Source organism: Aspergillus versicolor (assembly GCF_001890125.1).
Source record: "Aspergillus versicolor CBS 583.65 unplaced genomic scaffold ASPVEscaffold_9, whole genome shotgun sequence".
NCBI classification, from domain to species: domain Eukaryota; kingdom Fungi; phylum Ascomycota; class Eurotiomycetes; order Eurotiales; family Aspergillaceae; genus Aspergillus; species Aspergillus versicolor.
Window position 1 is genome coordinate 906,049 of NW_024467532.1, and position 13,637 is coordinate 919,685.

Consider the following 13,637-nt stretch of genomic DNA (forward strand, 5'->3'; position numbering starts at 1 on the left):
CCCCTTCATGCTTGCCGCGGACCTCCCCCTCGAGTCCCGTCAGTCTGGAGATGGAGCTGGCGACGGGAAGGAAAGTAAGAAGAAAAAAAAGCAACGAGCGACCCGACCCAAGCGATGCACAGTTCGTCTCACCGTGAGATTTCAATATGGGCTGCAGGGTGTTTGCAGGTTGCCTACAGGGTGCTATCGGGGGCCAGAGAGATGAGACGGGGTTTCAGTGCATTATCGATATTGGGATATGATCAATGGTGCTAGAGGTACCTAGGCGGCTACTTAGGAGCATACAGATGTTGATGACGGTGAGGCTCGGTTGCGCGCATTGCATTATTTCGTTTTGAGGTTGGATCAATTGGCTTTGGCTCCAAGCGTTGGGTGGATGTTGACATATCTAGAAGTTGATTACAGAGTGAGAAGGTCTTCAAATGTTTCGCTACTCCTTCTAGTGACCTCGTATGGACAGAGCTATTTCCCTGTGTTGGATATAGCTGTCTACATAGTCAAAAGCAACGCGGTAGAATAGTATGCATACTGTAACCACCGACCCTAGTCCATTATCCATATCGACCCAAGAACGAGGTACCAATGCTCTGCATGAACATTCCCCAGCCAGCTATCCCACCCAATGTGTCCTGTCGCATCGTCCCGTCCCATGGACTGCGCCAACCTGGGCAAGCCAGAAAAGCAAAACATGGAGGAAATGAGACAATGTCTCTGTTCGTCCGCTTGTCCACATCTGCTCTCGAGCACGAGCAAACAATTGCCTTGGCCTTGACTCACGGGGCCATGCAAGCATGCATAATGAGGCTTGCGAGCAAGCGGGTGAGCGCATGGAGAAGCTATCCGCTCGGATGACCTGGTCCAAATTGATGGCTGATGGATAGATCGGGAGGAAGCAAGCATGTGGTGCAGTGCAGGTGCTGGTTTAGACTAGCTAAGAAGCTACGAAGGTACCGTGCAGACTGCAGCAGCGTGGATATGCAGTCAGGAAGATCGGGAGCGAAAGATGAGACTGGCTCCAGCGAGTGGCCTGTTGATTGTGGTTTCGTCTGCATGATGTGAGCGCTTGTTTGAAGAGAAAAGTTATTGTTGGGGTATTGGGTTTCTGTATTGTTAGTAGCATGATATGTTTATTTAGTTCCGCATACTCCGTGTAGTGTCGAAGTGGAGAAATTGTCGACTATCTGGCTCAATGCCACTGATAATAAGATCAAGAGCTTACTATCAAGAGAACGCAATCTCAGCTACGATCACAGATAACTGCAGCTAGCTATAGAAAACATGAGTGTCGATGCCTACGAGATTCGAAATGGGTACTCCGTACAAGCAAGCATAATGCGCTGTGCAGTGCTTGATTATGCAAGCAGTGAACCGCAAAAGTACGAGATAGGAGTCAAAGTCTGGACTCAGACATGGGCTCGACCTCTGACCCTGAAGGAGCAAGTTTGGCCCTCAATCCTCGACTTGCGATCATAGACTCATCGCTCCAGATAGTATTCCGTATTCAGTCCTATCGTCCGACCGTCTGGTATGTTGCGACCTGCAAATTCAAATTAATCTATACCTGGGCGGTGATAGCGGATACTAGCTTCGACATACCAGTGGGACAAGTCGAGCCCAGAGCCAGATTAGCAGGAACTTGCCCAAGGCCCGAGGTCAACGGAGTGTCGGATTGTGGCGTATCGCGAACCCCGATACGGCGACCTCGAAGGACGCGGGAGCGGGCTCCGTTTCCGGTTCTCCCTTCCCTGGGTCCTTTCCTTGGCTCATCGCCAGTAAGCCAAGAGCGGCTCCGACAGCCGATGTCCAGAATTCAAGCGCTTTGCCTCGCGTTAGTGCCTTGGGTGAGTATTTGTCAACTCAGTTTGAGTTGGGGTGCTGGCCACCTGACTGAGGGAGGGTCAGCGCAGGCTGCTGCGGCGCAAGGCCTCCATTCGGTCTTCAAGCCGTCCGAAGAAATTATTACTTTGGCATTTTCTCGCACTCGAGAAAAAGTAAAAGAATGCGTCCAAAGTACCATGGGCGTTATTCCCCTGCTTGGTTGTCCCCCAGGATTTGGGAGGAAAGAATTAATGGGAGCAACAGCCACGTCCGCTCTCTCCCCGCTGTCCTCCATACACCTGATTGATTGCTCGCACTTCATTCGCGGACTTTTGTGCGACAGCCCACCAAGTGGATGAACTCGAATAGGAATAATGACAATGATCAGGCTGCAGGACAATCGCCTTCAACATCCTTAGCTCAAACAACGACTCAACGTTCAACGAGGGCTCCAGTTGAGTGAGTGACGGGGCTGATCCGAGCCGACCAACGCCGAAATAAAAGATCCAACAGTTTAGCACCATTGCCCAATCAATGCTCGTCGCATTTGGGTCTCGGGGTGTCGAAAGCTCCAAGTCCGTCACACCTGTCACAGAAACTCACCCGCAGGGCCCGCAACTCCTGGCGGCCACTGGCCAGACTCCGTCCTGATCCCCCCGTAGTTTAGCCAGTGGTCCAGTCGTGTAGTGATCTACTGGCACCTGGTGCTTCGTCTTGTCAGTGTACCAATATTTATCTCGATCCATCTGGTGAATCTCCACAGTAATGCCCACAATGGCACACTTGGCCGCAGACCAGGTGATTGCGGTCCTTGGGCAATCCCATCAACCGTAGGTTAACCCATAGACCCTGGGTCAGCCCATCGTGATGTCGTTGACTTGCTGCTCGAGTGGACGCATTTCGGCCTGGGAATTAAACCCATCCAATGACAGCCACTCAAAGCCGGTTGATCACGACCGAGATATTGAAACCTTAAACGCGCCCTTGATCCCTGTAGCGGCGTGGTTGGAGCCATTTGATGATTGCGTGTCAAATCAGTTATCACAGAAGTACGTTCGATTTATAGCTAGACTGCTGTCACTCCTTCAGCAGGCAGCCGTTCGCCTTCAAGCGTACGGGGAGTCGATGGAAGCAAAAGACGCAACGAAGTACAAAGTACGACAAAGTACGAGTATAACTTAGAAATTCCGCGTCTCCAATCTTGACAGCAGGTGTCTCCGTAGTTGGGAACCGAGTAAGGTGCTTACTTCACGGCTCGGGTTTCCCGGCAACTTGCCCTAATAAGCCCTACTCGGCCACATGCAGGCTCGCAGGTGCGTGCGTTGCATCGCGCATTGCAGCAAGATGACTTGGGCCCATGGTATCTGCTGGGAAGCCAACCCAAGCATGCGTGAACCAGAAGGGCTTCTCCTTCAGGGACAATTCCACGTGTCAGTCGGCGGCGTCATGTTGGGTTGATTGGCAGACAGTGCGCAAAGAGTTGAGGGTCTGGACAGGCAGTAGACTGGATGACGCCAGTCGATCGACTTGGTAATGGGGAAATTTTCTCTTAACAGTTCAACGATGAGGAGAAATGACAATCGTGACAGTGACAGTGACAGTTTGACGGGCTGTAGCATGCGGGAAAGTCCTCCGCCCGACCTAAAGTCACTAGCCTCCCCTCCTTCCTTTTTCATTCCCTTCCTCATCGTTCGCTGAGAATTGAGCTGTGATGGACAGCAAGGGACAACCCAGCGGATCATCGATCAAGTACTCCATAATGCATCAGGAGATAGATTCAGATTGAGACGGATCGGCTCAGCGCGCTAATATTCGCATGAATGGGCCGATTGATTGGCCGTCTGTCCCAAGGCTGCGCGGGTTCCATGGCGTCTGTTTGTGTCCGTGTCCGTATTTATGAGATCCTAGTGGCCACGCACGAGGCTTCCGAAACCCGATGATCTTCGTCGCAGCTGGGCACTTTAAAGTTCAGATGACATTTTTGCTGTTTGTGGGTTGGTTGAAGTTAAACGTGATCTCCTTGGACCAACCAACGGTGGCAGTGACCTGGAGTTGTTGGTTGGGGTGTTTCTTCGAATCCCGACGATGGGCTGTCATCGACGTCGTGAGGGGAGGCAGAAGGCAGACTATGAAGGCCACCCAATAAAATAATTGCAATCCCATGGAAGTGTTGGATGCAACTTCCTATCCGCTCTTTTTAGCTTCATCTCCTGTGGAGTGTCCATGTCAAGATGCCTGAACCCTTCCTTATAGCTTGCCACTGTTGCTGTCGTGGATCGACTTCAACACGGCAACGATATGTTTGGGAGCTCAAGGATCTTCTCCACTGTGCAGTGCAGACCATCCGTCATGAAGTTGTAAATCCTAACATCGGGTTGAGTACCCTCGGCCAAAGATAGTTTGCATCGTCGAGAGAGTACATGCAGCTTACGAGTTTGAAGCTTGCCGCAGCAACCTTCAAGCTCACAGACAATCTCAGCGCCACAGGCATGGGCGCCACTTGCTATCATGTTGGTTAACGCTGGCCGCCCTCTCCTGGGGCCACGTTTGTGGACACGAAATTGATGCATAGAATTACGAATCTGTCAATTAAGTTATGCTGTGAATGGCAGTCAGTTTGGATCAGACTTGCCACCTGCTACTGGAATTCTTTCCCTGGGCCAATCCCTCAAGGGTTCCTTGCTTTCCCCGTGGTTATCCTCTTTGGTTTATTGGGAACAGCGTTCCCGGGAGTCAAGCTGTTGTCTTGGCCTTTCCATTGATGCCATTTCTGGAATAGATAATATCCAGGATATCTTTCATGGGAGTTACGCCATCCCCAGCCCAATTACTTTTCGAAAAAAAAAAAACCAACGGATCGAGTCCTAATATTTTTCCCCACCTGGAATTGACTCCCTCCCAGCCTTCTGGTCATCAAAAATAGTGACCGTGAATCCAAGAGCGCGGGCGCAATGTTGTAACAGCTAAAAAAAGCGCTCCTCCGAAATAGCTAAAACAGGAGGCCGTGATGGAACGAGGCGCAGTATTCAACCACGGGACTGATTGCAGTGTACGAAAGAAAGCGGAGGGCACAGGTATTCTTAGATAGCCAAAACGGATGCCCTGTTTCATCACCCTAAAACAGACAGGAGCCTTGGGTGAGCCAAGGTCAGGCGCGATTTGCACATCAGATCGAGGGAACTGGTCCACTCGGCGTCCGAGGGTCATCAGCAGACCCTCCTTACGCTTGCGAATCGGCGAGGAGGGGACCGTGAGCAGCCCTAGCCTTGTCGAAGGGGCCGCATTTAGGATGGCGCATCTATTTGGCGTCGATCAAACGCGCTAAACTCTCTTCCAGAACACTTCAGAAGGTCGGGTGGACCATGGTTGAATCTGTCAAGGAGGTTGCCATGGTTTCTGTGGACTTGGCTGCACATGGCGATCCTTGTCGCGCATCCCCTCCCATGTACAACTTATTGTAAGTAACACAGCGGAGATTCAAAATAGACTCATGACTCGTGATGGTGTTCGTGTGAATGTGGCGTTGCACTTAGCAAAAGTGGGAGGAAAATATGAAAGTTATCCGCAAGATTTGCGGATGCTTTGCTTTTGTGGAAGACTCTCTATTAACGGCGTCCTCTCAAGGGCTCCAGTATGGTCAATATCCGAAAAGCGCAGCTTAATCGGCCGTGAACACACCATCGTCAGAGATGCCAGGAAAATCTAGTTCCGTCGAGCTACGAGACAAGGAGAATAAAGTTTCTCTAGTACCATGGAGTTCATGCATCCTCTTGCCGTGAGACGAAAAGAAGGGAAGAGGGTCCTTCCATCGGCCTTCCAAACCCGTTCCTGTCGGTTGATGGACGTGTGCGACAACAAAGAAAACTCGCGGCGTGGCTAGCTTGGCTCTGGTTCCTGCGCAAGCCATCCAACTTCATCAATACGACTATCAGTTCTCAGAGTCAGGTCCCAGTGCCCAGTGCCCACTAGGGCTGTAGATCGTGGGCCGGGCACCTGTCGCCACGCATTAACGTCCTCTCAGCCCCTGCCATTTTACTCCATCTGCGATTTGACAATGAATGAACTGCTTTTTTTTGGGTGCCAACAGAGAGCAGGTGGAGAGATGAACCAGTCCCCGGTGAGGCTGAAGATGACTGGGGCCGTTTTTGGCAGCACAACACACCGACTCAAGTCTCAAGGACAAGGGTGACGATGTCGGTGCAGAACGGCGAGGATCGAATAACCAACGGTATCTTCATATCGCCCAACCGCATGCAAAGGATTGCGTTATTTCATTGCTCCTTCCCTGAGGCCAAAGTTTCAGTGACCGCCATATGCGTTGGTCTTAGCATTAGTTCCAATGGCGGTCAAGATTGGGGTGCGAAACAGCCGTCGAGGTTGTACATTGAGCTGCAAGTGAGGTCGTGAACAGTTAGCAAGCTTCCAACCCCGCTAACGACCCTGACTCGTAGCAGTGTTGACATTCTGAGGGATCCACGGTGACCTGCACCAAGGTTGTTCCCCCGACCGAGACTGAGAGAAGCCCGACATGGCCTAGCCTTCACGTGATGGAAAAGTATCCGAGAAAGCATCCCAGGGATCGCATCTATACCCAGAGAGGCTTGGGCAAGACCAGGGTGACAGGCGCCACGGGAACGCAGAGAGATAAGCGTGCTGAAGATGATTTTAATTCCAAATAGCAATCTTTGGTTGCCAAGGCTGGGCGAGTGTCATGCAGGCCGTTCAGTGTCACAACTGTCAGGCGGAGAAGCGAATTGGAGGGTGCCATGATGAGGATCGGGTTGGGGGGAAAGTCAAAAGCCAAAGTTTCTCGAGTCAATTCGTTCAAATGCAGACAGTTCGGGCAAAGCCACTCCTGGAGACCGAGCGGAATGAAGCCCGAACGCCAACCATCTGCCAGATCGGATCTTCTGGCAGGTAGACTAAGGGCGAGCTTGTCAGTAGACTCGGCCTCTGTACCTAGGTTGTCCATCGTGAACGGAGGTTTCGAGGCCGATCGAGGATCGCCAGATGCCCCGTTCTGATTGGCCTCGGCGTTAGGAGCTCGCAAGACGCGAGCAGCGCCCCCGAGTTTCCGCAGTGTACCTAGTTCCTTTTTCTTTTCCTCAGAGTGCGCCCGAGAGGGTCTGGAGGTCCTTGGTACAAATCCGCTACCTAAATTAGCGGTTCTATTCTGTCCTCAGTTGCTGCATCTGACATCTACAGGGCATTATCCAGAGCCTCATGGCAAGAGGTGTGTCAAAACTCTATTCTGTGATATGAGCAGTGGAGGAAGGCTAAGGAAGGTCGGCTTTTCCGACAATGTAAACCGTCTGTCAAGCCAGACCATGGTCCACCAAGAACCTCGGGATGCACGGAGGATCATTCTTGAGCGCGACAGTCGATAGTCCAACGTAGTCCACCGAAGCCCAACGCAAAATTCCTCTCTCCTGATGAGGGCTGAGAAGATTGGGCCGGGACTTGTGAGTGATGATGAGAGGAGGCCGATGATCTGCCACGATTAGCGAATCAGAGCACGGGCGGAGAAGTCATCCCAGTCAACCACAGCCAATCATAGCCACGTGGTGGAGCCCACAATTTAAGCGGGTGTCATCGAGATGAGGCCGGTGGGTCCTCCGATGATCCCATCACAGAGAATCCCACTGAGCATTCCCAGTCTCCCACGAGCCTCTATCCTGCGGTTCTTGCCCCAGTGGCTAATGTGAGCCAAAGTCGCCAGTTCTTGCCGTCGTGGTTAATGCTGGCCATAGTTGTCGATATGCCTGCATTGCAGATATGGGATTGCTGGCGGTCAAACTCCCGTTTGGTTCTTTCCTATCAAACACGCAATCTGCTTGTACCCGAACCAGCATCTGCTAAAAGTCCAACACTGGCCAGCGGTGGAGCGGTCCCCCTCAATTTCGCGGCTTCGGCCCCGGCTCTGTCGCCTGGAAAGTGCCTGCTATCCGTGACTATCCACTGTCTGTCGGCTCCTTCCGGCCCATCCAATTGAATCTTCCAGGACTTGTTATCTCGTCCGTTTTGGGGCTCTGGGCGCTAATTCACTGTCCGTGTTAGTCTGATCGCTCAGGACAGAGGGTACACTTGTGGGGAACGAACACGAGCATGATCACCATCCGCGCCAAACTCCACTCTGCTTTTCTCCATGCGGAAAACAGGACAAATACTTCCGCTCCTCTCAGACATGGTTGAAGTCCAGGGATACCCATTCCAAACGTGGAGAAGGAAGTCTGGTTAATGTCCCAAGGTTGCATCCATCCCCAGCTCCCCCACTGCGAACACCTCCGAACTGTGAGCCATGAAGTGTGAGGTGGTTCCTGGCCTTCCAGACAGGCTTGCATGTTCTCTGCGCCAGCATAACTTCTGGTAGCTTGGAACCGGCCTATGACTCGATACGAGGATTGCAGCGGATGCAGAAGCCGTTCAACTAATAGGGCCCGGCATTTCGAGGTTATCTGATGACATGCCCGACTTGGGAAGTGTATCGGTCTAGCTTGTCTACCTTAGTACCTTCCACTTCTGCATTTGAACTTCGGCCTCGATATCGACAATATTGAAGCCCGCATTTAACTTTCTCGGCCCAAGCCTTTCCCGCGTCTTGAATTTATTTGCCTACGCCTAATGATAGGCCCATTATCTGTCATGGCTACGTGATGGATCGCAACACTAGCTTCCCTGACGCCTCCTGCCATTCGCTCTCGGGCCTCAGATTCGCACCGCGTTTTTCGAGCCTTTATCTCCGGGGCGGGTTCTTCGTCAACCGCTGCGCCTGGCTTGAACTACTGGGTCGGAAGGTGAGGGAATCAGCCGACGGCCCATGGTGATCGTGATGTCGCCATGTTCAGACTCGTACCTACAGTAGGGCCAGGCGCCAACAGGGCCCTGTGGGCCCCAATCTACCTTCGCCCCAGTGGCAGAATGCCGCCAAATTAAGGAAACACAGCCTGCTAGCGATTATAATTAGGAGTCCGTTAACGGACCCAGGCATAATGCGACGCTCGGGGAACACTGCCTAAATCACCTGAGATCCCGAGTCGCGAAAGGGACATGGTCTGCCTCGAGGAAGAAACGGGGAGGGCCCCCTCCAGAGTTGACCAGGAGCTTTCCCCCAGCGTTCTAGAAACACTCACCAGGATTCTTCTCAGCATGATGAATAGATTTGGCACAAAGAATGACCCTGGTAGGGCCAGTTTGGAAACATCCGGTGAAACTGATGGATGACGAGCCATTGTAGAGGCACATTCTAAGGGAAGGGCCAGCAGAGAAGGGGATCTAGACAAATAACGTCCCAACAACCCAATCATAAAAAAGGAAATAATAAAGAGGGTTAAAAATAAGAAACAATTTTCAAAAGAAATAAAATAAATGTAAAACCCAAAAAGAAATGCAAAAAAAGAAAAGCGGGTTTCCCCATCCATCTTACGAACCCAGCTGTCTGGTACACTACACAAAGCCGGCGCGCCATCACCTCAGCCATCACCATTTTCTGGCGGTGGTTTTTGAGAACTGACTGGCACCAAAGGGTCTCAGTCACTCTAGCGTGCCATAGATTCTGCCGCCAGACGACGAACGCTTGTCTGCAGGAGCATCAGTCTTAAGCAGCTTCATATCCACCTCTTGTTCTCTCCAACCATCCATCATCGCCCTTCCTCTAACACAACAAACACTTCTTTACGCCAACTCCTGACTGCTTGTTCCCGCTTGCTCTCATAAAGCACCAATAGCAGTCTTTATTCCTCTCTTGTCTCTGCATCTCCCCTTCACCTACTTATTGTCGCCTTTCCTTCTCTCTTTGGACCTCCTTCATTCTCTCTTCGCTTTCCATCTTGCTTCCCTTGCAGACAGAAGTGGTCCCAATCTTTTTGATTCGCCATTGCTGCTATCTTGACTATCCACCGATAGGAAGGATTGCGTGTGTCATTTAGTTTCCGTGCTGGTTCCGGAATCATCTGTCCCCAACCACGCACTAAGCTAAACAAGGCTTTGAAGGCTTCATAATCCTGTCGATTTTCTGTTCTCTCAGTAGAAGACAGACATATTATCGCTCCTCATCTTTTAATCTTTTTTTTTTTTTAGAAGTTTAGGGCGGGGGTTTACTTTTCCTCTCAACATTCAGAAAGACTACCTCATCCCACCATCTTACCATATAAGCATGGTTCAGCAGCGATTGATTCGCGGCCAACCGCCTTCTCCCCCTCAGTCGACAGACGGAGACCTCCCCTCTGACGTCGGCCAAACTACCGATTTGTATTCGATATACGATAGCCAGACAGCGGCGCCTTACGGAGGTTCCGGGTCGGAAAACGGCGCCTCTTTCGATCAGCAAAGTTCGCTAGCCATAGTGAGTGCCTAAGCAGCAAAGGAGTCCCATATCCCTTAACATCCATAGTCTAACCTGATTCTTCAGGACATTCAATACGCTGGTCCAACCAGTGACTGCTCTCAGAACACCTCTCTCCACAACCAGGTAAGAAAACTTGCCCCTACCACCCATCAGCTTGAGCAATCACTAACACAATGAATAGCTGGTAACCGACAAGATGAGGGTCCATACACCTCCCGCTGATGATGGTGCTGCTTCCAGGAACAGCGAGCAGCCAAGGTGGCCATCGCCTTCAATGATACCCTCTGGTATTTCAAAACCAAGAGTTTTGCGGTCACCTAGACAACGTCGCCGTACAAAGGGTCGCAAGGATTCAATCGAACAAGGTGTCAGGCTTAATGCGCCTCTGAGTGTTTTGACGAGAGACCTGACCCATATTCCTCTGAAGGATATGGAACAGCACGTGAATCGGCCCACTGAGGAGCGTCTTGCGGAAACTGTGCGGAAGAATGGAAAGATCCCCAGGCCAATGAACTCTTTTATGCTTTATCGCTCGGCATATGCTGAGAGGACCAAGGAGTTGTTCCGGCAGCAGAACCATCAAGTGGTATCTACCGCGGCAGGCCAAAGCTGGAATAACGAAACCCCTGAAATCAAGCTTCAGTATGAGCGGTATGCAGCCATTGAAAAGAAAAATCACCTGAAGGCACACCCTGGTTATAAGTTCACACCAGCAAAGGACAAGAGAAAACGTATGCTTGATGATGACCGTTCCTACATCGCTGGGTATCGGACCACGCCTGAAGCCAGCCCGGCCCAGCGTCATATCAGCAGGCTCAGTGCATTCAGCTCTCCAGATCTTGGTAGCAGTGGATGGGACAGCGGACACCCGACGCCTCCTGACATGGGACACAACAGCCTGCAAGCCGATGGATACTTTCCTCATTCGTGGCCCACCAGCAACCCTGGAAGGTCGACCTCAGGATTGATGCTTACCTCTGATCCCACCCAATACCTCCAGTCATCCTCCAACGCTGACGATATGCACTATTCTTCATCAACAACACTTGCTGGTCTGCCTGGAGCAGCTCATCACGATCTACTTCAACCTCAAATACCAACATCCGGAAGTGGTGCGGGTGGTCAGCTCGATCCTCAACTATTAGACTTCAACGAGGCTGGAAATCAGGTCTACGGGGGCTCTCAGTATCCTTTATGGCAGAGTGAATCTTCAAACAATGTGTACTTCCAGTACCCCACTAGCCCCATCGGCTACGCTGGTACCTCGCCTTTGCAGCCTGGCGTGCAGAGTGACACATGGGACCCAAGTCAAATAACCGGGCTGGAGCCCGTAGGTGGAGAGTTTGATCATTGGATCAATAATCCTCAGGGATATTGATAAAACTTCGTGCTTTTGAATCATGTAACTCTGGTTGACGAAATTGATGAGCTAGATGGAAGCCATTTGACATATACTCACTTGTTCATGGGTTGACTTTGTCTTCTTTTTTATGAATTCATTTCATTTTGGTGATTACCCCTGGGCTGGCTCTTTGTTTTTTTCAAAGTTGGACTTGCGATTTGAGTTTCGCGGTACTAAGATGATGATGACAACTTAGGTGGAAGTTGTCTTGTTTTCCTGTGGATATTATGTGCATTTTTGTCCCCTTCATTTTGGAGTTGTCTGCTTTTACTCAATGCTTCTTGTGATGGCACCCAGGTGGGTTGCCTTGTTTTTCTGTCATATCATGGCTTGTTATTATGGGTTGGTAATCTGTTAGGTTTTCATCGCATAGATTATAACGCATAGGGGTCGTCACCCATCTTTGCTTAGACTAAGAAGTTCATTGCGTTTATATGGCCCCTTTTCCTAGATCCATCCGTATTCTTAGAATTTCTTTCGTACTCCGGCTTTGAGAATATTCCCTTCCACATCGACAGCCTGCGGTATCGTATGTAGGAGTGGGCTGGCTGATGTCAAGAAAATAGACCAACTTCACTCAACAATGGTGTTTTAATAGACTGAATTAAAAGATACAAGGAAAAGGAGCTCTGACGAATCCCTATTAAAGTGCAAAATGTTCAATTGAAACCGGAACGTGGTGTCAAAGAATTTAGTTGTGGCATCACGTGGACCGTTCGTTAAAGCAGCAAGCCGGCGGCGATAAGGTATACCTGGAAAAGACTCCAAGGTTCTTTGTTCCCACGAACATTCCACGAACTCCAATCACTCCCTATAGCAGACACGACTTGGGGGGAACACAGCGGCAATCCTTTTGAATCATTCCGTCGTACTAACCAACCGCCGCATCAGAAACGCGTCCAAACGCGGCCTCTTACCACCACTCTACTCGGATACCCCACCCTTTGAATGAACACCAAGTCAATCCCACATTATGTACGGAGAACTAGGTAATAAACTGGTATGACGAACCTGATTCAATACATCAGAACCTGTCCCCAAATCAGATATACAGATCTGCCCCAAAGATCAAGAAAAGCATGTCAAATAAACATCTACTAACGCCCACACCACGCAATCCAGGTCCAACACGCCAAACGCACGCAATCCCTCGCACACCTCCCACCCTACCAAACCGAGCTCGTCCGTACCGTCGCGCGCGAAGTTCGCGATCTCGATCGCGATGTCGCCCACCTCCTCGCCCCCTTCGAAGGAAACTTCAACCCGTCCCAAGAGCCGGCAGTCGCGTGCGCCCTGTTGGTCGATCACCTCTGTATCCGGCGCAACAAGCGCTGTCTCCTTGCGTACCACCGCGTCCGGACTGAGAAGCTCGAGGAATTATGCTGGAAGGGCATCGATGTGCTGGAGCAGCAAGCAGCGGCAGCGTCTGCGATGGCGGGTATGGAAGATGGTACCGTCGGTAGTGGTGGACCGAACAGCGGGAACGAGAGCTCGTTGAGCCCCGATGAAGAAGAGTACTTCCGGCAGTATAGTGACATGCTGGCTACGTATAAGGGGCAATGGACAGATATTGATCTTACGGGGAGTCTGGAGCCGCCGAAGGATTTGTTTATTGATGTAAGAGTTTTGAAGGATGCGGGGGAGATTCAGACGGAGTATGGGTATGTTATGTTGTTTCCACTTCCTTTTTTTAAGAATGGATTGCTAACGGTCGCAGGGTCATTAATTTGACGAAGAACAGTCAGCTCTATGTGCGACATGGCGATGTGGAGCGGCTTATAGCACAGGGTTTTTTGGAGCGGTTGAGCTGATGGGATGCTTATCATGCTTGGCTGCGAGAGCTTGGAGTTGTGGGGTTAGTTTTTTTTTATAGTGATACCCATGGTGTTAGATGCGTAGAGATAAACTACATTGCGTTCTGAAATCTAACTTTGATAACTTACGGAGTATATTTATCATTTACCTAAAAAACTGGGCCTTGTATGACTAACCGTTCACTGTTCCTGAGGTGAATGTGGGCGGGTGTCAAACACAGGCCGAAAAGCGAGTTGACCGTTTTTCCTGCAGCTCATC

At 50.8% G+C, this 13,637-nt stretch overlaps 4 protein-coding genes across 4 annotated transcripts; 3 read left to right on the forward strand and 1 right to left on the reverse strand.

Annotated features, from left to right (window-relative positions):
- Positions 1–1,409: 1,409 nt before the first annotated feature.
- On the forward strand, positions 1,410–2,177 carry ASPVEDRAFT_32070 (uncharacterized protein; the record flags this gene model as incomplete). Its single annotated transcript, XM_040810556.1, has 3 exons — positions 1,410–1,525; positions 1,600–1,841; positions 1,903–2,177. 3 exons carry the CDS (start codon positions 1,410–1,412, stop codon positions 2,175–2,177), a joined length of 633 nt encoding a protein of 210 aa, XP_040671475.1.
- A 6,538-nt stretch (positions 2,178–8,715) lies between these two features.
- On the reverse strand, positions 8,716–9,603 carry ASPVEDRAFT_866192 (uncharacterized protein). The gene has a single exon (XM_040817874.1). The coding sequence runs from the start codon at positions 9,234–9,236 to the stop codon at positions 8,790–8,792; it is 447 nt and encodes a 148-aa protein (XP_040671476.1). The 5' UTR covers positions 9,237–9,603; the 3' UTR covers positions 8,716–8,789.
- Positions 9,604–9,970: 367 nt separating this feature from the next.
- Positions 9,971–11,540, forward strand: ASPVEDRAFT_138308 (HMG-box domain-containing protein; the record flags this gene model as incomplete). The annotated part of the gene is made up of 3 exons (XM_040807476.1): positions 9,971–10,159; positions 10,226–10,285; positions 10,344–11,540. 3 exons carry the CDS (start codon positions 9,971–9,973, stop codon positions 11,538–11,540), a joined length of 1,446 nt encoding a protein of 481 aa, XP_040671477.1.
- An 800-nt stretch (positions 11,541–12,340) lies between these two features.
- Positions 12,341–13,537, forward strand: ASPVEDRAFT_199103 (DNA replication protein PSF1). Its single transcript, XM_040809274.1, has 3 exons — positions 12,341–12,564; positions 12,687–13,225; positions 13,282–13,537. Exons 1-3 carry the CDS (start codon positions 12,538–12,540, stop codon positions 13,373–13,375), a joined length of 660 nt encoding a protein of 219 aa, XP_040671478.1. The 5' UTR covers positions 12,341–12,537; the 3' UTR covers positions 13,376–13,537.
- Positions 13,538–13,637: the final 100 nt, after the last annotated feature.

What these genes read in the sequence shown, in the direction of transcription:
- ASPVEDRAFT_866192 (XM_040817874.1), bottom strand. Translation starts at nt 9,236, where the DNA reads ATGGATGGGGAAACCCGCTTTTCTTTTTTTGCATTTCTTTTTGGGTTT.
- ASPVEDRAFT_199103 (XM_040809274.1), top strand. Translation starts at nt 12,538, where the DNA reads ATGTACGGAGAACTAGGTAATAAACTG. An exon ending in GAGAACTAGGTAATAAACTG is followed by an intron (nt 12,565 to 12,686) that starts GTATGACGAACC and finishes CACGCAATCCAG; the next exon opens with GTCCAACACGCCAAACGCAC. An exon ending in GAGATTCAGACGGAGTATGG is followed by an intron (nt 13,226 to 13,281) that starts GTATGTTATGTT and finishes TAACGGTCGCAG; the next exon opens with GGTCATTAATTTGACGAAGA.